The following is a 26,883-nucleotide window of genomic DNA, read 5'->3' on the forward strand; positions in this document are numbered from 1 at the left end:
CATCACACTAAAATGTCTTTGTATAGCAAAGGAAACCATCAACAAAATGAAAAGACAACCCACTGAATGGGCAGACATATTCACCGCTACATCTGATAAGAGATTAATATACATAATTTATGAAGAATGTATTGCCGGGGTCCAGCCCCGGGGGGAATCCAGGGGTCCCACAGGAAGAGATGGCGTCAGCACGAACCGAGTGAGAGAGCCGAATTCTTTTCTTTCTCTTTATTCTCTCGTTAGCATTTACTACCAGGCATCTCTGCCAAATGCTGGTCTAGCTTTCTTTTTATGCACACACACTAAGTTACAATCACATGGCATTTTGTTTCACTATGGTTACATATTTCCAGATAACAGTTAATTCATATCTATAAGCTACAAATCAGGTGGTAAGTCATTCAAAGTACAGATATACAATAACTTGAATAGCAATAACAATATCAGTACAAACTTCTAAAAGATTAGTACTAATTAATAACTCTACTTTACTGTTGTTGTGAGTCAAGGGCGCAGAGAGAGATTAGCAGATGAAATCATCAAGGACTAGCAAAGGACCACCGCTTGCTCAGGCAAATGGCCTTGAGTTCATGCAGTGTCCTAATTTTTCTCACAAGACTTCCAAAGGCTTGCTTATTAAGAAATTGTCATAACATTAAGAGTAACTTTTGCTTAAAGATATATAGAGTGCACCTGCAAGGTAGCTTAGTAGCAACATAATATCAGAAGGCATTAATTGCTATTGCTTCTATGAATCCCCCACATTCCTCTCATTATCTGAAGGGAAAACCTGGGAAAGTACATAAATCTCATGAGAATGTCTCACTGAGAAAAACCCAGCAACTGCCTTCAGTCACAAAACAAGTCTCTTAGCAAAACATTCTTTTCTTGCCAGCTGTGCTCCCATCCAAGGCCATGCAACGGGCCACTCCACTACACCTTACCTAAGATTCTATTGTCTAGTCAAATTTTATTTATTAACTATATTCATACACTAGTTAAGTTCTAACTTTATTCTTTCTAACATGATTAATAAGAAGAAATTCTCCTACAAACTTAATCCTTTACGAGGGATATCATAGCCAGCCTCTTATGTCTATGAGCCCAGTTCAAGGGGCTTACAGGCTTTTCTGTGGAACTCACACCCTCTGTCTCATTTCCAAAGAAATTACTACGAATCTACAGGGAAAGCACAGTACTATTATCCCTGTGCCGTAAATAATAGCACACACCCAGAAAAGGGGGGATATAAGGCCAGATTAATTCAAAAAGTCAAAGGGGGAAGTATCGTTGTGCCTTTCCTTTGCGGTGACTTTGTCAACCCGCAGCCATTGGTCTTCACTGCGGTGACTTTGTCAACCAGCAGCCATTGGTCTTCTCTGCTGTGACTTTGTCAATCAGCAGTTTTTGATCTTCTTCTGCTGTGACCTTGTCAGCCAGCAGTTGTGGGTCTTCTCCTGCTGTGACCTTGTCAGCCAGCAGTTGTGGATCTTCTCTGCTGTGACTTTGTCAGCCAGCAGTCGTTGATCAGCTCCTGACATCTCCCCCTTTTTTATTATTTAAATAAAGCTTTTTATTTTTATTTTCACCGCTGTTTCTCTGAGACCGTTGTTTAAGAGTCGGAAGATGACTGGAAGGACAAGAAGAGTGATAATTACCACAGCTACTATAATGCCTATATCAATAGCCAAAGAGGTCAGGCCATGCATAGAAAACATACTTTTAATGTTTTCAACAAATTGATTAGCTACTTCTGAGGCAGAGACTAAAGAGCCTGAATGTCCTAAGTTTTCTATCTGCTGATGTAATTCCCTCAAATCTAAACTAATATCACTATTATTCCATACACCTAACAAATGATTCTGTACATTATTCCATGCTATGACAGACTGATTGTATTCTAAAGGAGTCACACATATCCACCTGAATCCTGCATGGCATCCAAGAGTCATCCTAGCCTTCATAGCTAACAGCTCATTACCTATGTGAATAAAAGCCTCCTCTAAAGCATTCACTTTCATCTCTAACTTCCTATCTATAGTCTCCTGTACTGCTAAGGCAAGAGATATATTACGAGATAAACTATCTACATGATTTGCAGTGTGAACTGATTGAGCTAAAACAGTGGTGGAAGCAGCTACAGATCCTATAATAGCAACAAGAGCAGTAATTCCTAAAATCAATTCTGCAATACATCGCTTTCCTCGATAGCGAGCAAGCACTTCAGAAGCAGCCTGTAGTGCATGCAACCCTGGGTCATCATACCAAGGCTGAGACAGACTAACAGGTAACATCACATAAGGTGGCTGCTGTAAAATAAACATGACTTGAGCTTTGGTGTCATAAGATAGACAGTTTGTTAAAACACAGCGAGAGCAGGAAATGCTAAACATAGAATTATAAGTGCTAACAGAAAGATTACTGTTCATTGTAGCAATCAAGAGCACATAAGGAGCCTATACACAAGCCTGAACAAAAATATTCTGAACAGGATAAGGGTGAGGCCTAACCATATATGCTGGTGCAGCAGCTGCAATTAGCTGCCAAAGCTTTGTTTGATACCTGGTGGTTGATTCATCCTGATAAGTCAGTTGTGCAGGTATCCATCCAGCAGACTGCCAACATGTGATGATTTTATTTAAAGGATTATATTTATTTGACCAATTGTAAACGTCTTTCATTTCCTGCACTAATTTTCTATAATCATATTCAAAATAAGGACTAGACCAATCTTGTACAGAGAAATTAACAGCATATGCAGTATAATTCATATAATTGGAATATGCACATTCTTGCCATGGGGGAAAACCAAATCTATTCTCCACAGACCACCAGTAAGGCTCTTGAGTTGCCTTTTTTGGAGGATAAAGTTTACATGGGTGAAATCCCTTAGGAGGTAATGTAACAGGATTATACTCATGGGTGTCAGGGCCTCCAGGCATTAAAATTGTGAGAGACCATAAGTCTCTTGTAATGTGTCCAGGTTTATTACTTTTAGGAGAGTCAGTCAAAATAGTCTTAAGTATAGTAGGAAAACACCCAGAAATCTTACGAGTCTTATTAAACATAAAACATATAGGTACATTATCCATTTTTCCATGAAATGAGAAATTTGAATCAGTTTTATGCATAATAAAAGAACTAGATGATCCTCCCAAAAACTTAGTATGATTATTAAACACAGGTATATCATCTCCTCCCCAAGTAACAGGCTTAACTATTGGTGGATTTGGAATATAAGCCCAATAAGATTTGATTTGTCCAATAGCCTCAACATTAAGTACCTGAATTGAAAGTACAGCTAACATAGCAATAAACATATTAACAGGGTTATGATGTATGTTTTGTCGATGACAAATTAAATTAGCCTTCTCAGACAATGCCTTCAACTGGTCCCAGGTTGGTGGGTTGACAGTTCGAGTAGAGCGAGCCATCCGTTGACCATGATAGGGAGGTCGTCTAGCTTCCTGTAGTGACAATCACTGCATCACTCGAGTAACAGGATCATACGGAGAGTTTCTTGATGGCCTTTGCTGGGAAGTCACTGGTGATGCGGGTGGCACAGGAGTCTCCTTCTGGCTGGGAGGGGGCAGCAGTGGCAGCAGAGGCCTCTGGTGAGACATGGCGAATCAACCGGTCTGGGATCCAGAGAGGCGAGTCAGCGTCCTGTGGAAATATACAAGCATACCCTCTCCCCTGGGTTAGAATTACATCTGGTCCCTTCCATTGACCTGTCAATAAATCCTTCCACTTTGCCATTGGTTTAGGCTTATCCAGATCCAGATTCCAGTGTCTCAGCATGCGAGTGTGGCCTTGATAGTCTGAATTAAGATTGTTAATAACAAACAAAGCATGATTTAAAAGCTGATGTGGGGAACTATACTTTAACTCACCTTTCTGTAGTTTTTGAATCTGCATTTTCAGGGTCTGATGAGTCCTTTCTACTATACCTTGTCTCTGTGGATTGTAAGGGATGCCAGTAATATGTGAAATATTAAAGGTGTTACAAAACCTTTTAAAGGCAGCTGATGTATATGCTGGAGCATTATCAGTTTTAATAGCCTTTGGCATTCCTAGAATAGCAAAGCAGTGAAAAAGATGTTGTACTACATCCTTAAAGGCCTCTTCAGTTCGTGCAGTATAAGCAACAACATTTGAAAAGGTATCAACACAAACATGTACATAGCAAAGTTTGCCAAAAGATGGAATATGACAGACATCCATCTGCCAAAGGTCATTGGGTCGGAGTCCTCGTGGGTTAACTCCAAAACTACGATTAGAAAAGTGAGTAGGGCAAGTGTTACAGCTACGCACGATAGCTCGAGCAGCCTCACGAGATAGTTGAAACTGCCACCGGAGTGCAGATGCATTCTGGTGATGTAAAGCATGGGAAAGTTTAGCTTCTTCCACTGCTGTAAACACTGCTTTCTGCTGTGTAAGAAAATCAGCAAGACGATTTCCTTCGTGTAGTGGCCCTGGAATAGAAGTGTGAGAGCGAATGTGGCCGATAAAGAAAGGGAGAGTTCTGGAATGAATCTGCTTTTGTAGGCTGTTTAAAAATGAAAAAATAGTGGTTTGATGATGTGGCAAAGAAGTAGTTTCAGAGTGAGGAAACATCTTAACTATATACTGTGAATCAGTGAACAAATTAAAGGGAACATGTTTCAATTTTTGAAATGCTGTTATAACAGCAATAATTTCTGTTTTTTGCGCTGATTTCTCCTGAGTTTCAGTGATAATATGCTTATTTTCTATAATTGTTACAGCTTTACCATTAGATGAGCCATCAGTAAAAACTAGTGCAGCTGGTGGCGGTAGCGGATTTCTGGAAATCTTAGTGGGAAAAATTACTGATTGTCTTTTTAGAAATTGCAGCAGTGGGTGAGTAGGAAGATGAAATAAAACCTGCCCTGTAAAATTACTAAAAGCAATTTGCCATTCTGAATTTAGCTGTAATAATGCTTGAAATTGATTCTTATTATAAGGAACAATAACTTTCGTCATTTCTTTACCAAACAACTCTCTGCTGCAGTTTCTTTCTTTAATTATAAGAGTAGTCACCAAATCAGTATAGGGCATAATAACTTTCTTGTGAGAGACAGGTAAGTGAAGCCACTCTAAAGGGCCATTCTGCCACAAACATCCAGTAGGAGTGTGTTCAGTGGCCAAAATCACAAGCTGCCATGGTTTCTCTATAATAACTCTGACTAAATGTTGATTATTAATTACTTCTTCTATTTTTCTAAGAGCTTTTGCCGCTTCTTCTGTGAGCTCTCGAGGAGAAGTTGGATCAGCATCTCCTCTCAAAATATCAAAAATGGCTTAAGATCTGATGTAGTTAATTTCAAATAGGGTCTAATCCAATTAATGTCTCCCAATAATTTTTGATAGTCATTTAGAGTTTTTAAATGATCTTTTCTTAATTGTAACTTTTGAGGACTGACAATGTCTGCAGACAGAACACATCCCAAGTAATTAAAAGGTGGCTGTACTTGAATTTTTTCAGGGGCAATTTTTAATCCAAAATTCTGTAAAGACTGAGTTGTTTCTTGTAAAATATTATGCAATTTTTCCCGATCAGGCAGAGCAAGCAAAATGTCATCCATATAGTGAATTAAAGATCAGGATATTTTAATCTTATTGGATCTAAAGCTTGATTCACAAATTTTTGACAAAGCGTGGGACTGTTTTTCATTCCCTGGGGCAATAACTTCCACTGATATCTCTTATAAGGTTATTAAAATTTTTCTGATGGCAAATTAAATGCAAATCTTCGACAATCCTGTGTAGCTAATGGTATAGTAAAAAAGCAGTTCTGTAAATCTATAACAATTACACTGTAGCCATGAGGCACCGCAACTGGTGAGGGGTTTAAGGGTTCTTATTTGCCTATATAAATCATTTCCATATATTTGTAGCTATTTGGAAAAAGACAAAACAGCGTTATTAGCTGGATCAAACAAAAGAGAGTAAAAGTTTGCAGGAGAAACAGGTTCAGCATTTCCTGTAGGACTCCAGCGTCTCTCAGCTGTTGAATAATCCTGTATATCAGCATTCAAAAGAAATTTTTTAAAGTAAAAAGCATGATAAAGAAGATTTGCAGGAGTTCCAGTATATGAGTTTTCTATATTCATAAAAACATTTCTACTCCATTAATTAACAGGCAATTTAAAGAACACATTAAAGCTGGAAAATCTTAGTGTGGCTTTCATTATTTTTCTATATTAAAAAAATCTACACCTTTGTTAGGCAAATCTACTCTGCTTCAAGCTCTGTAGCCACAGCAAGCAGCCTGAAGCTTGAAGCAGTTTAGTCAAAATCAACAAGTCTTTAGGATTCATATTTCATACTATTTAAATTTAAATGAGCGCGCTTTACTTGTTTCAATTAAAATTATAAATTTGTAGGGATAATATTTTTATAATATTAGAGCCGGTATATTCAATTTTTTGCATGCAAGAACTTAAAAAATCACATTTAGACAACATTAAACAAAGACCAAACACAAACAAGAATCAGACAAAGTAGACAAATCAGACAAATTAGAGAGAAACCCGGGATGTTAGAGATTAGAATATGGCCTGCGTGATCTTTACACAGGGTTATTTTGATTGGAACATTAAGGATAGAAACTAAACAGAAGTCTCTCTTGAAAAGTTTCAAGAACGGCCATTTATGAGATTCTGTTTAGCCATATCCAAACAGGTGTTCCCTTTGCCCTCTTTTCAGGCATAGAACAGGAAAGAAATAAAATGAATTGAGAGAAAGAGGAGAACAGAAAAAACTGTAATTTTTCCAAACTCTTAAGTCCTTCTATTTACTAAAGAAAATCAGATAATAACACAACTTTAAAACTCATTTCAGTCTCTAATCATTCTTAAATTCTAATAGCTACTATAACCGGCAGCCGAAATCCCTCCATTTTAACCCCCACAAGAGGCTTGCTTCTCATATTTTGCATTCCAAAGCAGGTAATTTTCTCCAGATAAACAGGCTTTAGCGACTTGTTTCCAATCATAAGGAGTTATCCAATTATGAGAAACTGTTTCCACCAAGGACATAGTATAAGGAGAGGTGGGTCCATATTGACTGCAAGCCATTTTTAACTCTTTCGATAATTTATAAGGAAGCGGCTCCCATGTAGGAATCTCCTCATCATCAAATTCACCAGCCACAGCCACAGGAAACAAAATGCCAAATCAGTTTCACCTTGGTCGCAAGAAGCTTGAATTGCCTTCTGCAACCCTGTTAACCCTGAGGATTTTTTCTTTTCATTAATATCTGATGATTGTACTGGTAGAGGCAAAGACATTTTAATAGCCTTATTTTTATCCTTTTTGTCAGTCTTGGGGGGATATAATATGGGCAAGACTGTTTTTGACTTCCAATCCTCATTATCCCTATTATATTTAGCTGCCTCATCTTCTAATTCAGCCTCATCAGATGAAGATAAATGATCTTCACTACCATTCTGATGTTTACTTAATTTTAAAGAGGCCATTTCATAATCTGTACTATCTTGAGACTGCCTTCTATTTCTAATTAATGGAGTCTCTTCTTTTGGAGGAGCATTTGCCTTAAAGAATTTATGCATCTCATGTTCTGGATTTAAGGCATCTTTAATCAAGCTCCATAAAGCAAATGTATCACCTGGGACCCTTTCTGGTCCATGTATCTCATAGTAAAGTTTTAAATCTTCTCCAACTTTAGCCCATGTCTCAAAACTAAGCGTTCCCTTATCTGGAAACCATGGAGAACATTCTTATACGAAATACAGAAAACGAGCTACTTGTTGAGGGGAAACACTAACTCCTTTTAGGGAAAGTGTATACTGAATGACTTCTATACAGAGTCTTCTTTCTTTAGACTCAGTATGGCCCGTGACTTCTCAAAATCTTAAATTCTGTAATCCTCCACCTATCCTCACCCTGTCTTCCTTACAGGGGGGTCTGCAGCAGCCTGAGTGGAGTCCTAGCTGTCCTGAGACAACGAGGGGGGCTTACCTGAGGTCCCTGTTTTGGGCGCCAAATGCCGGGGTCCAGCCCCGGGGGGAATCCAGGGATCCCACAGGAAGAGACGGCATCAGCACGAACCGAGTGAGAGAGCCAAATTCTTTTCTTTCTCTTTATTCTCTCATTAGCATTTACTGCCAGGCATCTCTGCCAAATGCTGGTCTAGCTTTCTTTTTATGCACACACACTAAGTTACAATCACATGGTATTTTGTTTCACTATGGTTACATATTTCCAGATAACAGTTAATTCATATCTATAAGCTACAAATCAGGTGGTAAGTCATTCAAAGTACAGATATACAATAACTTGAATAGCAATAACAATATCAGTACAAACTTCTAAAAGATTAGTACTAATTAATAACTCTACTTTACTGTTGTTGTGAGTCAAGGGCGCAGAGAGAGATTAGCAGACGAAATCATCAAGGACTAGCAAAGGACCACCGCTTGCTCAGGCAAATGGCCTTGAGTTCATGCAGTGTCCTAATTTTTCTCACAAGACTTCCAAAGGCTTGCTTATTAAGAAATTGTCATAACATTAAGAGTAACTTTTGCTTAAAGATATATAGAGTGCACCTGCAAGGTAGCTTAGTAGCAACATAATATCAGAAGGCATTAATTGCTATTGCTTCTATGGATCCCCCCACATTCCTCTCATTATCTGAAGGGAAAACCTGGGAAAGTACATAAATCTCATGAGAATGTCTCACTGAGAAAAACCCAGCAACTGCCTTCAGTCACAAAACAAGTCTCTTAGCAAAACATTCTTTTCTTGCCAGCTGCGCTCCCATCCAAGGCCATGCAACGGGCCACTCCACTACACCTTACCTAAGATTCTATTGTCTAGTCAAATTTTATTTATTAACTATATTCATACACTAGTTAAGCTCTAACTTTATTCTTTCTAACATGATTAATAAGAAGAAATTCTCCTACAAACTTAACCCTTTACAAGGGATATCATAGCCAGCCTCTTATGTTTATGAGCTCAGTTCAAGGGGTTTACAGGCTTTTCTGTGGAACTCACACCCTCTGTCTCATTTCCAAAGAAATTACTACGAATCTACAGGGAAAGCACAGTACTATTATCCCTGTGCCATAAATAATAGCACACACCCAGAAAAGGGGGGATATAAGGCCAGATTAATTCAAAAAGTCAAAGGGGGAAGTATCGTTGTGCCTTTCCTTTGCGGTGACTTTGTCAACCCGCAGCCATTGGTCTTCACTGCGGTGACTTTGTCAACCAGCAGCCGTTGGTCTTCTCTGCTGTGACTTTGTCAATCAGCAGTTTTTGATCTTCTTCTGCTGTGACCTTGTCAGCCAGCAGTTGTGGGTCTTCTCCTGCTGTGACCTTGTTAGCCAGCAGTTATGGATCTTCTCTGCTGTGACCTTGTCAGCCAGCAGTCGGTGATCGGCTCCCGACAATGCATATAACCCAACACCAAAAAAAAAAAAATCCCAAACAACCCAATTAAATAATGGAGAAAAAGAAACATGAATAGACACTTCTCCAAAGAGGACATATAGATGACCAATACATACATGAAAAGATGCCCAATGTCACTGTTGGGCAAATAAGTTTGTAAAACTTGTGTTATTTGGTATTGCTCATTTTTATTGTTAAAAATGGTGCTACCCACATGAATGGCTATCGCCCAGGTGATACAGCTAATTACCTTTCTGCTTGGGAAAGGGCTTGGTTATGCTAATGTGTGCTGGAGGAGGTATTGTCACACCAAAACGTTTTAAAAAGAGGAGCTAGGAGGCCATTTTAGAGGAGACCACGTTGTTGTAGAGAGAGGAAGAAACCACGTGTCCCAGGGGAGAGGCCACGTGGTGGTGGGAGAGAAAGCAGCCAAGATGGAGGCGTACTGAATGGGACAAAGGTGAGGGGCTGTGTACGCTCCGCTGACCTGGTGGAGCCTTTGATTCTAGGAAAACTCGGTTCTGTCAGTAGCCCTGTGAGCGCTAAATGAGTGGGTTTTGGTGCCCGTGTATTTGTTTTTACTCACTGGCCGAGTGCAAGGCTAGAAATAAAGAAAATAGCCCACCATTTCTTAGCTCCGTTGTTTCTCTATGATCTATACAAATCAAATACGAATCTTCATGGGCCAGGTGGCTGTGATGGTGGCCATAGATCACTAATCATCACAGAAATGCAAATTAAAACCACAGTGAGATACATGTCACACCTGTCAGAATGGCGCTCATCAGAAGATCAACAAATACCAAGTGCTAGTGAGGGTGTGAAGGAAAGGGAACCCTGTGACTGTTGGTGGGAACACAGACTGGTGCAGCCAGTATGGAAAGCAGGATGGGGTTTCCTCAAAAATTAAAAATGGAACTTCCTTATGACCCAGCAATTCCACTTCTGGGCACATATCCAAAGAACCCCAAAACACTAATTTGAAAGGATATTTGCACCCCTATGCTCACTGCAATATTATTTGCAATAGCCAAGATTTAGAAGCCACCTGCTTGTCCATCAGCAAATGAGTGAATCAAAAAGCTGTGGTACTTTTACACAGTGGAATATTACTTGGCAATAAAAAGAAGAAAATTTTACCCTTTGAAACAGCATGGATGGATCTGGAGACTACTATGCTGAGTGAAGTAAGCCAGTGAGAGAAAAGTAAGTACCATGTGATTTCACTTATATGTGGAACTTAATGAACAAAATAAACTAACAAACAAAATAGAAACAGAGACATGGATACAGAGAACATGCTAACAGTTGTCAGAGGGGAGGGGTTTGGGGCATGCAAGACACAAAAGTGAACCATCTATGCAACTTTAATAATAGCTACATAGATTCAGATGAGATAAACCAATACTAATTGCAATAATATACTTAAAACATATATATTAAAATGTACTTTGTCATGTGTTCAACATATAATTATTGAGATATTTTACATTTTTCTTACTAATTTCTGACATCTAGTGGGTCATTTATACTTATAGGACATCTCAAATATCAGACTAATTCTACAAGTGCTCAAAGTCACGTGTCTAATGGCTCTCCTATCAAACAGCAGAGCATAGTTCTTCTATTTATCTCTAATTCTCAAATTCAACTAGTGAGTCAGTTGATTGAAAATTTACAGGTTTGATCCAGCACAGGCACATAAATGTAGAGAAATGGAAGCATTTAAATGTAGGAAAATGAAAGATCTCACTTGCTGAAGTAAATAAAGATTCTGTTTTTGGTTAAATTCAATAGCCATTTTATAATTTTTAATTTTAAAACATTAAAATTTTACTTGCTGCCACTATGATTCTATACTAAGAAAATTATCTACTTTCACATATTAATTAAACAAAATTTCCTGAAATACTCTAGATTTTTGTAATTTCTACAATAAAAAGTACTATAATTCTCACAAAGTTCAGCACCGTGTTTAAGAGAGATAAGCTTCATAATATAGAAAATAATAAGACATTATAGGTTTCACAGTTACAGGGTTATCCTTTTAATGAGGAAGCCTTAGAAATCTTAAATAATGGCTAGCAAATAGAATTTCAACAATCTAAAGAGTACTTAGAGTAACTTCCCAGTAAGTGTATTGTATCTGTTGGGTTGATTAATTTGGTTGTAGCATGCCGACATGTTCTGTTTAGTGACTTACTGACTTCCTGCCGATTCTTAATTTTAAAGAATGTTTTCTTTGGTTTTTGCCATACTAAATTTCTTTAATATTGTATATAGTTGTCTTTAGAGAATGGATTGGCTAAATATGCCCAGTTTTTCTGTGTTTCTTTAGACAACATAACTAAGCTTCCATGTCCAAAATTCTGTGATCAAGACATTAAGTGCTTTAAACATTATTGGTTTGGAATTTAATACAATTAAGTGAACAGTAAATTATAAGTGGCCACACTGGCCTGACCTGTGGTAGCGCAGTGGATAAAGCATCGACCTGGAAATGCTGAGGTCGCTGGTTTGAAACCTTGGGCTTGCCTGGTCAAGGCACATATGGGAGTTGATGCTTCCAGCTCCTCCCCCCTGTCTCTGTCTCTCTCTGTCTCTCTCTGTCCCTCTCTGTCTTCTCTCTAAAATGAATAAATAAAATAAAAAAATTTAAATAAGTGGCCACACTGGGTGGTAAGGTGAGCACACATCCCGGCAGTAAACAAACAGCTTAGAAAACCTCTGAAACACATAGTATTTCATCAAGAAAAGCATATCATGGAGGTCCATGAAACTGAGCATTTTTAATGTTCTAACACTCTAAGTCAAAGACTATTATTTCCACGATTGAAATGGCTGATAAAACAAATTTATGCTCATTGTGCAAAACTAAATAAGGGAAACAATCTGTTATATGTAGTGTAATTTTCACCTTAAATTTGATTGTTTGGGTCATTTCATGACCGCACAAGATACAACAGTTATTTTTGTCAGACAATATCATATTGTTCATGGTTTATTTTCTTTAAAGTGTCATTCCTCCTAATAAGAGCAACAGGGGGCACTCTGCCTTGAGTGGTTGAGACACAGGAAAATACAAATTAAACATGAGATATAAACCAAAGTTCTTCAAATGTTATTTTTAGGACTTATTTTCCTGGATATTTCTGTTACATTTCATGCCCATTTTTTTGAAAATCTTTGACTTCTGGGACCCCTGGAAAGGTGATAAGGGGCCTTTAGAACCAGTGCCCAGGTGGGATGCAGAATGTCAACTGGGGGCTGCAAGGGCCTGAACAGTCCCTGCATGGTGGCCCATCTGATGCCAAACACCTGCAGCCCCTGGGGGAGTCCTGGGCTCTAGGAAGGCCAGGGGGTGGTGGAGCAGCCATTGAGAAGTGGCACTTTGCCCTCTGCCATTTCCTCTTCACACACTGGACTTCTGAGTGCTGCCCCCTTTCCCCACCAGTGCCCCGCCCCAAGATCTGTTCACTGTGACACCACAGGCGCATGGCTGAAGGTCATGCCTTCAGTGAGGGCTAGGACTCCAGGGAGGAGGCAGTGTAGGAGCACAGCTCCTACCACCAACTCTGTCTCTGGGTTTGTGTCACTCACAATAAGCCCAAGACGGGCCATTTCCTTTCAAAATTGATTCCACTTTCTTCTGCAACTGTCCCTGGTCTGGTGGCCATCATTCAGCCGCTTCCTCTGCTGGCAATAATCGTAGTCCACTTGCCTGGGACCACCTCAGTGTGCCTGCACTCTCTCCTCCACTTAGTTATGGGCTGAGCTACCAAAACCAGGTGGCTTTTACATCGACTTGGCGTGCGCAGCCAATGGGGTGGTGTCCTATTGCACAGACCAACTACTCTCCTCTGAGGGTCTTCCCTCTAACTGCCCAGGACCCTTTACAGACGTCTGCTCGTGCTACGTATCCTGTGACTTATTCCCCACCTGGCTTTGTGATCATCCACACTCGGCCCTGGGCCAGTCAACCTGCAGAGATCCCTATTCCATCAAAGCCAGAGCCTCACCAGGTTTGTCATCTGAGCCTCCTGTGAGTGCTAACATCACTGAAATCAACATGCCTGCGTCTTCCTGCGCTGTCAGAACATCTGCAAATCTTAGAACACCTGCTGTTCACGTCAAGGACCCTTTGCAGGGAGTGCTGTCCCACTCTGCCCCTGCCACCAGGGAGAGCGATGCCAAGCCTACAGGTCCCACCACTCCTGCCATAGTCACCAGTGAGAAGGACAACGGGCCATTGAAAACCACACTGCCTCCTTCCGCTGCTGCCTGCAGGAAGCACGATGGACAGCCGATGGACACAAGACCTCCTCCTGCCGTTTCCTCCGGGAAGCACGATGGACAGCCAGTGCACACAATACCTCCTCCTGCCCTTTCCTCCTGGAAGCGCGATGGACAGCCAGTGCACACAATACCCCCTCCTGCCCTTTCCTCCTGGAAGCGCGATGGACAGCCAGTGCACACAATACCCCCTCCTGCCCTTTCCTCCTGGAAGCGCGATGGACAGCCAGTGCACACAATACCCCCTCCTGCCCTTTCCTCCTGGAAGCGCGATGGACAGCCAGTGCACACAATACCTCCTCCTGCCCTTTCCTCCAGGAAGCACGATGGACAGCCAGTGCACACAATACGTCCTTCTGCCGTTTCCTCTATGAACCGCAACAGAGATCTGATGGACGCAAGACGACGTCCTGCCATTTCGTCCAGGAAGGACAATGGAGAGCCAATGGACACCACCTCTCCTGCGGCTGCCAGGATGGATAATGACCCAGAGCCGATGGACACTACCTATTCTGCAGCTGCCAGGATGGATGGTGACCCAGAGCCCATGGACACCACCTCTCCTGTGGCTGCCAGGATGGATGGTGACCCAGAGCCCATGGACACCACCTCTCCTGTGGCTGCCAGGATGGATGGTGACCCAGAGCCCATGGACACCAGTTAGTCTATATTTACCAGTCTTTCCCTCTTGCCCACTCCCCACTGTTCATATCCCACCTAAAAACCCATTAATCCTGTTGAAAGGAGTGGCCCCAGCACAAGATGTGAGCCTGACTTCACCTGCACTTCAGCCAGCGGGGGGTAGCTCAGTGCACTCCAGTACTGCATGTTTGCAACTCCAGATTCCACACTTGACACCGTTGATAGGACTAGCTTGCCATTGGTGACAATCCATGTATTCTTCCCATTGACACATCAACTACCGCCTGCTTGGAGTTGCCACCAAGAGGACTCACTCTGGGGGCAGTAGCTCATATTTGCCACGATATTTGCAGGCCCACCTATTGTGATGGCTCCTCAGCTCCCATGAATTGTAGGAGCGATGGGGACCATATATCTACCCCAGACCCCATTCATTCCCAAGCATCCAGAGCATCAACATTAGAGGCGGACTTAGGATTCATGAGGCTGCTGGAAGTGAAGCTGACAGATGCCTGAGTTAAACTGCAAAGTGACCACTCAAGACCTAGAAGTGCAAAGTAGGATGTGGAATCCTATATTATTTTCCTTTTTTTCCTGGTTTTTCCTTATAGAAGATAAGTTGCTTGTGTAATAAAAGGTCTTATTTATTTATAAAATGGCAAAAATGCAGTCTTTGTTTGCATTAATCAAATGATAATGACCTTATGTATCCTCCCACTGGCGGTAATGGCCGGACTGTAACCTGTGCTGACCAGCTCACCTTTACACATAACTCTGATATCACACTTTAAGGGCAACATTAGTAATTAGAGGGAGGATGTGAGCAGCAAAAAGGGTTTGGCATCACCTGTTAAAAGCCGTAGTTGAAAGAACTGAGATGTCTAGCGTGGACAGAAGTCTCCGTGTCCACCCCAGGCCCTGCTCATTCCCAGGTACCCAGAGCATCAGCAGTAGAGATGGGCTTAGGAAGACACAGGCGCTGCCTCTGTCTCATTTTGCCCATACAACTGGGGACCCACCGGCCACAGCACGGCTGCTGCAGTAGGAGGAGTGGGCACCTTCTCGGTGCTCAGATACACCGCTGGTCCCACCCTAAATCCAACCACCCGAAGCCCACCTATCCATAACACACGGATGTCATGGGGATGGGCAGTATGACCCAACCCCATGACTGGAGGTGCTAGCGTTCAAATTGCCACCAGTGCACCTGGGCCCACAGGGACATAAAATCCTCCTCTACAGTTGTCCCTCGCTGTGTCATGGTTTGCTTTTCAGTCTCACTGTATCACGAATTTTTAAATTGTATATATCTAATTTTGTATTGTTGATTTTTCTCTATATCGCAGGATTTTGAGGTATATAGGTATTTTTATATATTTATTATTTTAATTGTTTTTGTGGTAAAATAAGCAAAATAAGTGTGGGAAAAGTTAACAACAGTGTGGGAAAGGTCTATAAGAGTGTGGGGAAGGTTTATAAAACCTTACATATATATGAATAATAAAATAAATATAAGGTCGCTACTTCGTGGACTTTCACCTGTCACGGGGGTTCTGGAGCCTAACCTCCATGACAGACGAAGGGGCCCCTGCATTGGCAGCAGCGCCACCATGGGCAGTAAGCGTATGTCATGAGACACGTCTATTTCCACATGTATCAGACCAGCGGGGGCTCTCTAGGCTACACATTGTCCATGCAAGGAACAGCTCCATCCCTGTGTGTAGTTTTTTCCAAACATCTGGAACCCCCTCATCAGAATCCAGGTGATGTGATGGGAGGATCTGTTTTTCCCACTTTCCATCAGTTCAGCTGGGGCCCACCAGGCCAAAATGTAGGTGGTCACTCCCTCCCAGGGAAAATGTCTCACCAGTGATGGGAGCCACTGTGCCACCACCTGCTCTCAGAACACTTGCAGGCTCTGGCCAGTTGGCTCAGTAGACAGAGCATCAGCTCAGCATGTGGATGTCATGGGATCGATCACTGGTCAGGGCATATATGAGAAGCGACCATCTGAACACACTGTACAGCTGCCCAGGCACCCACTTTAGAGAGAATCCTGATTACAAGTACCATTTTAACAACTGGTTTGCCAAACACAACAAAAAAATTAGGTATTGGTTCTGTCAAACCAGTGTGAACTGGTATAGGGCTAGTTTTTTTTCCTTGAACTTAGAAATCAGGTGAAATCTTAAATGACTTAACTCTCTTCCAATACCTTCCTTAAACTTTTAAATTCCCTCATGAGGATATCCCAGTATACTGCAGATAGATCGTCCCTCCTAGGAAATAAAAATCTATTGGCATTCCAAATTTGACCTACTTCTTTCTCAGAGTTCCAGGCCAAGAATTGCAATCTAATTCTGGGTCAGTAACCATAGGAGCACCAGAACCCCCAGAACCAAGAGTTTCTACTGCCTGGGGACAAAGGTGAGACACGTGTGTGTTGCTGTTTCTAGAATAGGTCATGGGACTCTAGAACTGGAATTCTGGAAATAAGGGGTTCTAAGGTTGGCATTCTAGATCTAGAAATCTCATGGGATTCTAGATATGGTGTTCTAGATCTAGGAATCTCATGGGATTCCAGATCTGGCATTCTAGAAATGGAAATCTCATGAGGTTCTTGACCTGGAAAGGGTGTACAACTGGTTTCCTCAGGTGTTATTATTCTTCACTCACATAAATAAACTCTAAATAGTTATCTAGTCTGGGGGTTCTTAATGATACCTGCCTGTTAGAATCACATGAAGAACTTGAAAAAATACAGATTCCCAGTCTTCACCCAACACCATAAATCAGAACCTTTGACTGAATCTAGACATCATATTTCTAAAAATACCCTTGCTTGATTCTAATGTGCCAATATGGAAAACTCTCACTCTCATCTGCCTGAATGCCTCCCATAACAAGAGAATGGGGAATTCTAGAAACTGCGTATTCATTTTAGAGAGCTACCAGAGAAGTCCTTCATTTTATAGAGGAATGAACAGAATTTTAGAGTAGTTGTTTCATTTCCAAGTTCTTACAGCTAGTGTCCTCTGATATTTACTGATCACTTACTACTGCATATTCCAGACACGTTGCGTGTATCATCTCACTTGACACTTTACATTAAACATCTCATTGAATTCTACCAGTAAATCTATGGGTATCTTTCAAAGATGAGAACAGTAAGAACTATAGAGCTTAAGTAACTTTCTCGAGATCATCCAGCTGATGAGTGAAGGGCCTAAATAAAAACAGTAGGCTTTAAGGATTACTTAAGGAGATATAACACAGGGAATCCTGTAACTTCTGAGTCTCAAAGTAAATCAATGTCTGTCTTTCTCAATTCTGCCTAAAATTGCTTTTGTCATATAGAAATATTCAGCACAAAACAATGAGGTGATGTTTGTCCAGGTAGCTCAGCAGAATGGGCAGTTAAATAAAGTAACGAGGGGCTCCTCTCGATCCCAAGGCCACACCAGGGCGTGCAGGCTTCCTTGCTTTCCCCACAGAACAGCCTAGGTTAGCAGTCACATAGTCTTGGCATATCAAGTCCTCGATACTCAGCAGAAAAACTGCTTCTTATGACTCTGTCCTTAGGTTTTGGATGCAGAATGTGTTATGCAGTTTTTGCACAACTGAGTCATTGTGAGGGGATGACCTTGTCACGCAGTGGCTTTATTCTGTTGACAAGGGGTTCTGTTCACAATAAATCATTGTCAGACTCTCTTATAATTTAAACCATTTTTTCTTCTAACATGCCCATCTCAGTTAGCTGTCCAAGACTCCAACAATTCTAAAGAACGGACTCTAAATGAACATGATCGCATTGAGATGGGCTAGGGAGCTCAGCTTAGCACAGCTGAGTGCTCTGTCTTCTCTTGACTTCCCTGATTGCTGCTGGCCTCTACCACTCTAAACATACCAATGATCTCTCTGGATTTAGAGTGTGCATCAATTTAAGGATATCATTTTCTCCAAAAAGGTACAAGAATATTACCTTCATAAACTATAAAAGAATTGATATTAGAACGTAATAACAAATCTCCCAAGAAAGCCTAATGACAATAGACCAATAAGCCTAATGACAAATGTTGCTATAGAAGACCAGGGACCTTATCATTTAGAGGCTACTGAGAATAAACTGGAACTCTGGTGAGTATAGCACTCCAGCAATCACAGGTCTAGAAGTGACTTGCTTGTGACATTCCCCAGAGAGACCTTGAATTTGACCCTGGGCACAGCACATGGCCCCTGTCTGCCATGTCCAGCTTCAGAGCAATTCAGTTGCATAATTAGAAAATAAGCCAACTGCTCCAAATAAAAAAGTTGCACCCTGACCAGGCGGTGGCACAGTGGACAGAGCATTGGACTGGGATGCAGAGGACCCAGGTTTGGGGCCTAAGGTCGTCAGCTTGAGTGCAGGCTCATCAGCTTGAGCACGGGGTTGCTGGCTTGAATGTGAGATCATAGACATGACTCCATGGTTGCTGGTTTGAGCCCAAAGGTCGCCGGTTTAAAGCCCAAGGTCACTGGCTTGAGCAAGGCGTCACTTGCTCTGCTGTAGTCTCCCAACTAGGCACATATGAGAAAGCAATCAATGAACAAATAAGAAGCTGCAATGAAGAACTGATGCTTCTCATCTCTCTCCCTTCCTGTCTGTCTGTCCCTATCTGTCCCTGTCTCTGTCTCTGTCACACAAAAAAAGAAAGTTGCAGAATTATTCTAGTTTTCTAAAAATAAGACTAATAAAATTGGTACAAATGCTAACTTATCTGTGATACATGTGATGCATTGTTTTATTCTGATTTTTTTAAGTTTAATTATGATAAAATACACATAATATAAAATTTGCCATCTTAACTATCTTTAAGTGCACAGTTCAAAAGAGTTAATATTCTATATTGTCTATAATATTATTGTGTAACTAATCTCCAGAACTTTTTCATGTTCTCAAACTAAAACTCTATGCATTGAACAATTTCCCCAATAATTCCCCATTTCCTCCTCCCACCAGTGCATGGTAACCACTATTCTATCTTCTGTTTCTATGAATTTGACAACTGCATACCTCATATCCATAAAACCATACGGTATTTGCTTTTCATTACTGGCTTTTTCACTTAGCACAAGGTCCTCAAGGTTCATTCATGTTGTAGCATGTGTCGGGATTTCTTTCCTTTTTAAGCCTGAATATTATTCCAGTGTATGTTACAACATATTTTGTTTATCCATTCTTCTGTTAATCAGGTTTTTTTTGTTGTTGTTGTTTTTGTTTTTGTATTTTTCTGAAGCTGGAAACGGGGAGAGACAGTCAGACAGACTCCCGCATGCACCTGACCAGGATCCACCCGGCACGCCCACCAGGGGGCGATGCTCTGCCCACCAGGGGGCGATGCTCTGCCCTTCCGGGGCATCACTCTGTTGTGACCAGAGCCACTTTAGCGCCTGGGGCAGAGGCTAAGGAGCCATCCCCAGCGCTTGGGCTATCTTTGCTCCAATGGAGCCTCGGCTGTGGGAAGGGAAGAGAGAGACAGAGAGGAAGGAGAGGAGGAGGGGTGGAGAAGCAGATGGGCATTTCTCCTGTGAGCCCTGGTCAGGAATCGAACCCAGGACTTCTGCACACCAGGCTGATGCTCTACCACTGAGCCAACCAGCCAGGGTCTAATCAGGTTTTTTTAAACCTTAAATTGAAACCAATTTTTGATTGATGTGTCTAAACATAGGCATCATTCTGCTTTATAAATATGTATAACCAAAACCTACTAGATCTATAAAGTTTCTTAAAAGTTAAAAAAAATAGAAAACTCTTACCCCTCATTTCCTTCAAGACTGTAAATTATCTTATATTATTCCTCCAATTTTACCTTTATGGTATTTATGTTAAAATTTTGGTCTCTGATTAAATATGTGATCCACTTACCTTTCCCAAATACATTCTTTTTAAAAGAGAATGCAAGATTATTTTATCTTGGCAGTATAATGTATTTACATGGTCATGAGCATGCTTTGGATGGCAGAAAGACTTGGGCTTGAATTCTGCCCTAATGCTGACCAGCTATGTAACTTTGGACAAGTTATTTATCCTCACCAAGCCTCAGTTTCCTCGTCTGTTATAGAGCAGAACATTACCTACTGTGTAGGATTGTTCCTGTGAGGTTAAGTGACATAGATCCTAGCGGATAAGAAATATACTAAAAGGTTGTTGTTACTGTTGTTCTTTTTATTATAAAAAGGTCCTTCTCAGAGACAATAGTACTTGAGAATAATTATATAAACTGGTTTTGAAGGAGCATTATTTTTAAAATGACAATTTTATTTTCTAAAAGTCATTAATGTTTATCAATATTTGTGTTAATAGATCCTATTATATAAATCAAGCAATCATATTCTCTTCGTTAATTACACTTAAGTTCTACAGTGCTAACCAAATAGGTTGTGCTCAATCAGTGAACACTGAAAACTTACTGAATATTATCTAAAGGATAGGATCCACTTTTCTCAGTATCTTTGCATTGAAAGCTACCTTTCCTTCATCAGCATTTTGTCCTCATATTCCACTATCTGTGTACCAACAAAGCTCCATTCAGCCTTCTCCAATGCAGTGCCCGCAAGGTCTCTTTGGAGGAGCTAAGTCTTGGGCTTGGTGCCAAGCACAGAACTCTTCTGTGTGGAATCTGGCTAACGTGAAAACAGCTATGTCCATTAGAACCTCACTCCAACGCTGTTGCCACAGTCCCCCTTTAGATGGCATTAACTTATGGGACTCCTCTGGCTCTTCAGTGATTATTGTTCTTTGGGCGCGTTTCAAAGCGCATCATTCTCATACTGAATCCACTCCCTCTTTACTGAAGTGTTATATCAAGTTCCAGCCAACCTGGTTGGTCCAAAAATTAGAACTAGAGAAATGGCTATAATTTTAACAAAGAGAATGGGGAAGAGAAAGAAGAGAAGCAGAAACAGATCTACAAGCTGAGCACAGCTACGAAAGACTGCCAGGCTAACTGGTGCATTCTGAAATTCACCAGGAATCACTGATGGGATACATGCTGCTCAGATGCCTGTCACAGCTCCACTGTCCTCAAAGGGAGACTTCCTTACTTCATTTAGAGGCAAAGCTTTCTGTATATCTCCTTATCCTTATCTTTGAAAACAGCATACACCTATTTCTTAAAATTTAAATGTATATTTGAGGAATCTTCTGAGAATTTTACCACTTCTGTGATACCTAAAGTCACCCAGATGCCTAAATCATTAAACAAGCACACAGTGAACAGCAAAATCAATTTCTAATCCTTCACCCAATTAAAGGAGTACTATGCATTTTTAAAAAATAGAAAAATGCTTACCTGGAAAGGAGAAGTTTCCTGCAGTAGCAACAAATCTGTCAGTCATTTGTCCAAATATGATCATCATGAGCGAAAGACCTGATCCGTGAGCTATGGCCATGACTGTGCCCAGAGACATAAATAATTTACCCTGCCAATCACAGTATCGAAACTGAAAAGAATAATAAAATAATGCTTATTTTACCTTGTGGGAAAGAATTTCTCTTTTCCACAATTATATGTTCTTTTCTTTTTTTTTAAGGTCAGTACTTTTGTAATAGTTGCAAATGAATGTAATAGGGAAGGAGGAGAAAGTCAATCCAAATCACTGACAGGTTAATTTTATGATTTTATTTATTTGATATTCTGTGAAGAAATCAATCTGACTCTGTGCCATCAATATCTTATTTGGTTGAATGACTGTAATATAATCAGAGGGACAAAGGTTTTGTTCTACTTCCAGAGCTCCTGAGGTATTGAATTAATAACAGCTAGAAGTATATATTAAGTACACACACACACACACACAAACATTGCATCCTTTAAAATGTCATTCAGAATATTTCAGAGGGAGACTTACAAATAGGGGTGAAATAGACCCTCTGAGTTTTGAAGATAAGGGCCCTTTAAGTGGTTTAAGTTAGTTTTTTTTTTTTTTTGTATTTTTTTGAAGTGAATAGCGGGGAGGCAGAGGGATAGACTGACTCCCTCATGCGTTCTACCAGGATTCACCCGGTAAGCCCACTAGGGGGCGATGCTCTGCCCATCCGGGCCACTGCTCCATTGTAACCAGAGCCATTCCAGTGCCTGAGGTAGAGGCCATGGAGCCATCCTCAGTGCCCAGGTCAACTTTGCTCCAATGGAGTCTTGGCTGCGGGAGGGGAAGAGAGAGAGAGAGAGAAAGAAAGGAGATGGGGAAGGGTGGAGAAGCAGATGGGCACTTCTCCTGTGTGCCATGGTCAGGTATCAAACCTAGGACTTCCACATGCCGGGCTGATGCTCTACCACTGAGCCAACCAGCCAGGGCAGTTTAAGTTAGCTTTTAAAAGGGAGCTCAGTAGTGAAGTGCAACAAACATTATGAATGTTTGTTGTGCCTATCTATGTTGTTTAGGGAAGTCTTGCTCATGGAGATGATGCTCGTAGTATTGTGAGGAAAAAGGGGGTTAGCTGAAGAAGAATTGGGGAATGCAGAGGAAGTAGGGGATGTTTAAGCTTACAGAGCATATTACAAATGAAAACAGATTAGACTTCTGCCAAAAAATATGTTGGCTGACCTTGTGCCAGCAGAAAGCCACTGAGAATTTTGTTGTACACAATCTAAATCTCTTATAGTTACTCTATGTTTAACCAGTTTTCTTGGATTCCAAATGTGACAATACATTTCTTTTTTTTTTTTTTTTTTTTTTTTTAGATTTTATTTACTCATTTTAGAGAGAGGAGACAGAGAGAGAGAGAAAAAAAGGGGGAGGAGCAGAAAACATCAACTCCCATATGTGCCTTGACCAGGCAAACCCAGGGTTTCGAACCAGTGACCTCAGCATTCCAGGTCAACGCTTTACCCATTGTGTCACCATAGGTCAGGCGACAATACATTTCTTAATCATCTTTAAATTTCTATAGTTAACAATCACTTTATCCTCAAAACATTAAAAAAATTAAAAATGGAACAGCCTTTTGACCCAGTGATTCCACATAAAAAAATATATCCTCAATTTACCCTGATTTATCAATGTCACTGCATTAAATTTAATAATAATAAAAAAATGTTAAAAAAATATTTTTACGGACCGGCCTTTAGGGTGGGACAGATAAATGTATCACGTGACCGAGAAAAGCGGCAAGAGTGAGTCTTAGACGGATGTAACAGAGGGAATCTGGTCATTTTTTAAAAATAAAACATCGTTCAGACTTAAATATAAAAAAAAATCCAGAAACACTGATTAAAAAGAATATATGCACCCCTGTGTTTATTGCAGCATACTTTACAATAGCCAAGATCTGGACACAGCCCAAGTGCTCATCAGTAGATGAGTGGATAAAAATGTTGTAGTGCATTTACACAATGGAATAAATACTGTGTGGTCATAAAAAAGAAGGAAATTGGCCCTGGCCGGTTGGCTCAGCGGTAGAGCGTCGGCCTGGCGTGCGGGGGACTCGGGTTCGATTCCCGGCCAGGGCACATAGGCAAAGCGCCCATTTGCTTCTCCACTGCCCCCCCTTCCTCTCTGTCTCTCTCTTCCCCTCCCGCAGCCAAGGCTCCATTGGAGCAAAGATGGCCCAGGCGCTGGGGATGGCTCCTTGGCCGCTGCCCCAGGCGCTAGAGTGGCTCTGGTTGCGGCAGAGCGAAGCCCGGGAGGGGCAGAGCATCACCCCCTGGTGGGCAGAGCATCGCCCCTGGTGGGCGTGCCCGGTGGATCCCGGTGGGGCGCATGCGGGAGTCTGTCTGACTGTCTCTCCCTGTTTCCAGCTTCAGAAAAATACAAAAAAAAAAAAAAAAAAAAAAAAGAAGGAAATCTTACCTGAAAATCTACCTGCAGATTATTATGCTAAATGAAATAAACCAGTCAAAGAAAGACAAATACTATATAATCTGACTTTTTTGTTTAAGTGAGAGGAGGGGAAATAGACAGACTCCCACCTGTACCCTGACCAGGATCCACCTGGCAACCCCTATCTGGGACTGATGCTTGAATCAGCTGAGCTATCCTCAGTGCCTGGGGTCAACACTCGAACCAGCCAACTCACTGACTGCAAGAGAGGTAGAGAGTGAGAAGGAGGCAAGGGTGAAGAAGAAAAGTAGATGGGTGCTTCTCATCTGTGCCCTGACTGGGGATTGAACCTGGAACGTCTGCACAGGCAACTGATGCTCTACCCACTGAGGTAACTGGCCAGGGCCCACATGACTTCAGTTATATGTGGGATCTAATGAACAACTTAAACTGACAAATAAAACAGAGACATGAATACATGGAACAGTTTTCAGAGGGGATGGGGAGGGTGCATTGGATGATAAGAAGGTGAAGGTATTAAGCAAAGAAAAATCTACACACACACACACACATATATATATATACACACACATATACACACACACACATATCTCACGTAGATACAGACAACAGTGTGGTGACAGACAGAGGGAAAAGGGGTGGGAGGAAGGTGGAGGTGGGCAAAAGTGGGGGGGAATTGGGATGAGAGAGACTTTGCTTGGGGCAATGGCTACATGGTTCAGTGTACAGATAATGTTTTACTGAGTTGCACACTGAACTTGTACCCCAATAAATTCAATGAAAATAAATAACTAAATATTTAAAAAAATACATCACTGTATATGCAAGTTTATTTTAAGCTAAATTTATGGGGTTTTGTGAAACGAATGCAGAATTTTTTTTTCCTGAAATTGGTTCGTTTGTTTGGTGGTACAAACACAAGTTCTATTTTCCATTTCCCTGTGAACCGGGCAGCTGTGCTGTTGCATAGCCAGCCTATCCCGACCTCTTTTACAGTCCACCTTGAGAATGCGGGCCATGACTCCAGTGAGCCAACCGAAGACAGCACGGGCGCAGCAGGAAAATCTATCCCTGCCTGCAGACAATGTTCAAGTACTGGCTCTATATCTATTCAAGACACCAGATTTGAATAAAGGAAAGAATGATCTCATTTAGTATTTCACAGCTTACCAACGCTAATGGTCCAATTAAATTCACTTTCTTCATTTTTTTTTCTGTCTTGGTTCCTGAAAAAAAAATTGTTTGAATTTAAAACTGTTATACAATGTTTCACAGTCAATTGAATATAATTTGAGTAGTTATCATATTCAAGTATTCTAATATTTCAAATGTAAAACAGTGATGTCTATAAATTGTTAAAAGTATCCAGTTTAACAAATACTTCAAGGCAATCCCTTTTTAACTAAGGTAACTATCCAGGGCACTTTAGGAATATCTAGATCAGGGGTCCCCAAACTACGGCCTGCGGGCCACATGCGGCCCCCTGAGGCCATTTATCCGGCCCCCGCTGCACTTCCAGAAGGGGCACCTCTTTCATTGGTGGTCAGTGAGAGGAGCATAGTTCCCATTGAAATATTGGTCAGTTTGTTGATTTAAATTTACTTGTTCTTTATTTTAAATATTGTATTTGTTCCTGTTTTGTTTTTTTACTTTAAAATAAGATATGTGCAGTGTGCATAGGAATTTGTTCATAGTTTTTTTTATAGTCCGGCCCTCCAACGGTCTGAGAGGTAGTGAACTGGCCCCCTGTGTAAAAAGTTTGGGGACCCCTGATCTAGATAAATGAGAAGATGAATGTGTTAACAATGTCTGCCTATTACAGTAGCCGCCCTTCCCTGTCCACGGTGTGCTTTCTGCAGTTTCAGTTACTCACAGCCGACTGTGGACTGAAAACAATAAACAGAAAATTCCGGAAGTAAACAATTCATAAATTTTAAATTGTATACTGTTCTGAGTCGTGATGAAATCTCATGCTGTCCACTTCATCCTGCCCACAGCGTGAATTATCCCACTGTCCAGTGTGTCTACACTCTTGATGCAACCCACTTGTTAGTCACTTACTACTCAAAACACAGAGTTTATTCTTGTATTATTATTAATTATTTTTATTATTAATTATGTGTTATTTTCCATTGAACAACTGCAAACCTACTTTTGGCCCACCATATATTACTTTTATTGCTGTATATTGTTATAATTATTCTATTTTATTATTAATGCTGTTACTCTCTAGCTGTGCCTAACTTATAAATTAAACTTTATCATAAATATGTATGCATAAGAAAAAACATAATGTATACAAGGTTAACACTATCTGAGGTGAGAGGCCTCTACTGGGGGTCTTGGAACATATTCCCCATAGATAAAGGAGGATTACTATAAATTCTTCTTTGGCTAAAAAAATATATATTGATCTAAAAATAGTAAAAGCCACTCTTCTGAAGGTTGTGGGGAGTGGTGTCAGGAAATCTTGTTTGCTCTACATTCAAAATACATCTAGAGTTCAACCACTGCTCACCACTTTTATTGTTATCCCATTAACCCAGGAGAATGCCTGTCTAGTCTTTCTACCTCCACTTATGTCCACATTAGTCAATCCTCAACAGAGCAGCCAGAGTAATCATGTAAAAACTCAAGTTACCCTACTGCTTCTCTGCACAAAAGCTCGCAATGGCTCCCATTTTTC

At 40.9% G+C, this 26,883-nt stretch overlaps 1 protein-coding gene across 1 annotated transcript in view; it reads right to left on the reverse strand.

The window, feature by feature from the left end:
* Positions 1-213: 213 nt before the first annotated feature.
* LOC136310775 (uncharacterized) overlaps positions 214-26,883 on the reverse strand; it is a 44,856-nt gene continuing 18,186 nt past the window's right edge. Inside the window, exons 4-6 of the mRNA XM_066239695.1 lie at positions 25,368-25,423; positions 21,707-21,857; positions 214-3,638 (exon numbers count right to left, since the gene is read on the reverse strand). Coding sequence (XP_066095792.1) covers positions 3,505-3,638; positions 21,707-21,857; positions 25,368-25,423 — 341 coding nt within the window. The 3' untranslated portion in view covers positions 214-3,504. The remainder of the gene's footprint in view (positions 3,639-21,706; positions 21,858-25,367; positions 25,424-26,883) is intronic.

The sequence above is a fragment of the Saccopteryx bilineata genome, chromosome 7 (assembly GCF_036850765.1).
Source record: "Saccopteryx bilineata isolate mSacBil1 chromosome 7, mSacBil1_pri_phased_curated, whole genome shotgun sequence".
NCBI lineage: Eukaryota > Metazoa > Chordata > Mammalia > Chiroptera > Emballonuridae > Saccopteryx > Saccopteryx bilineata.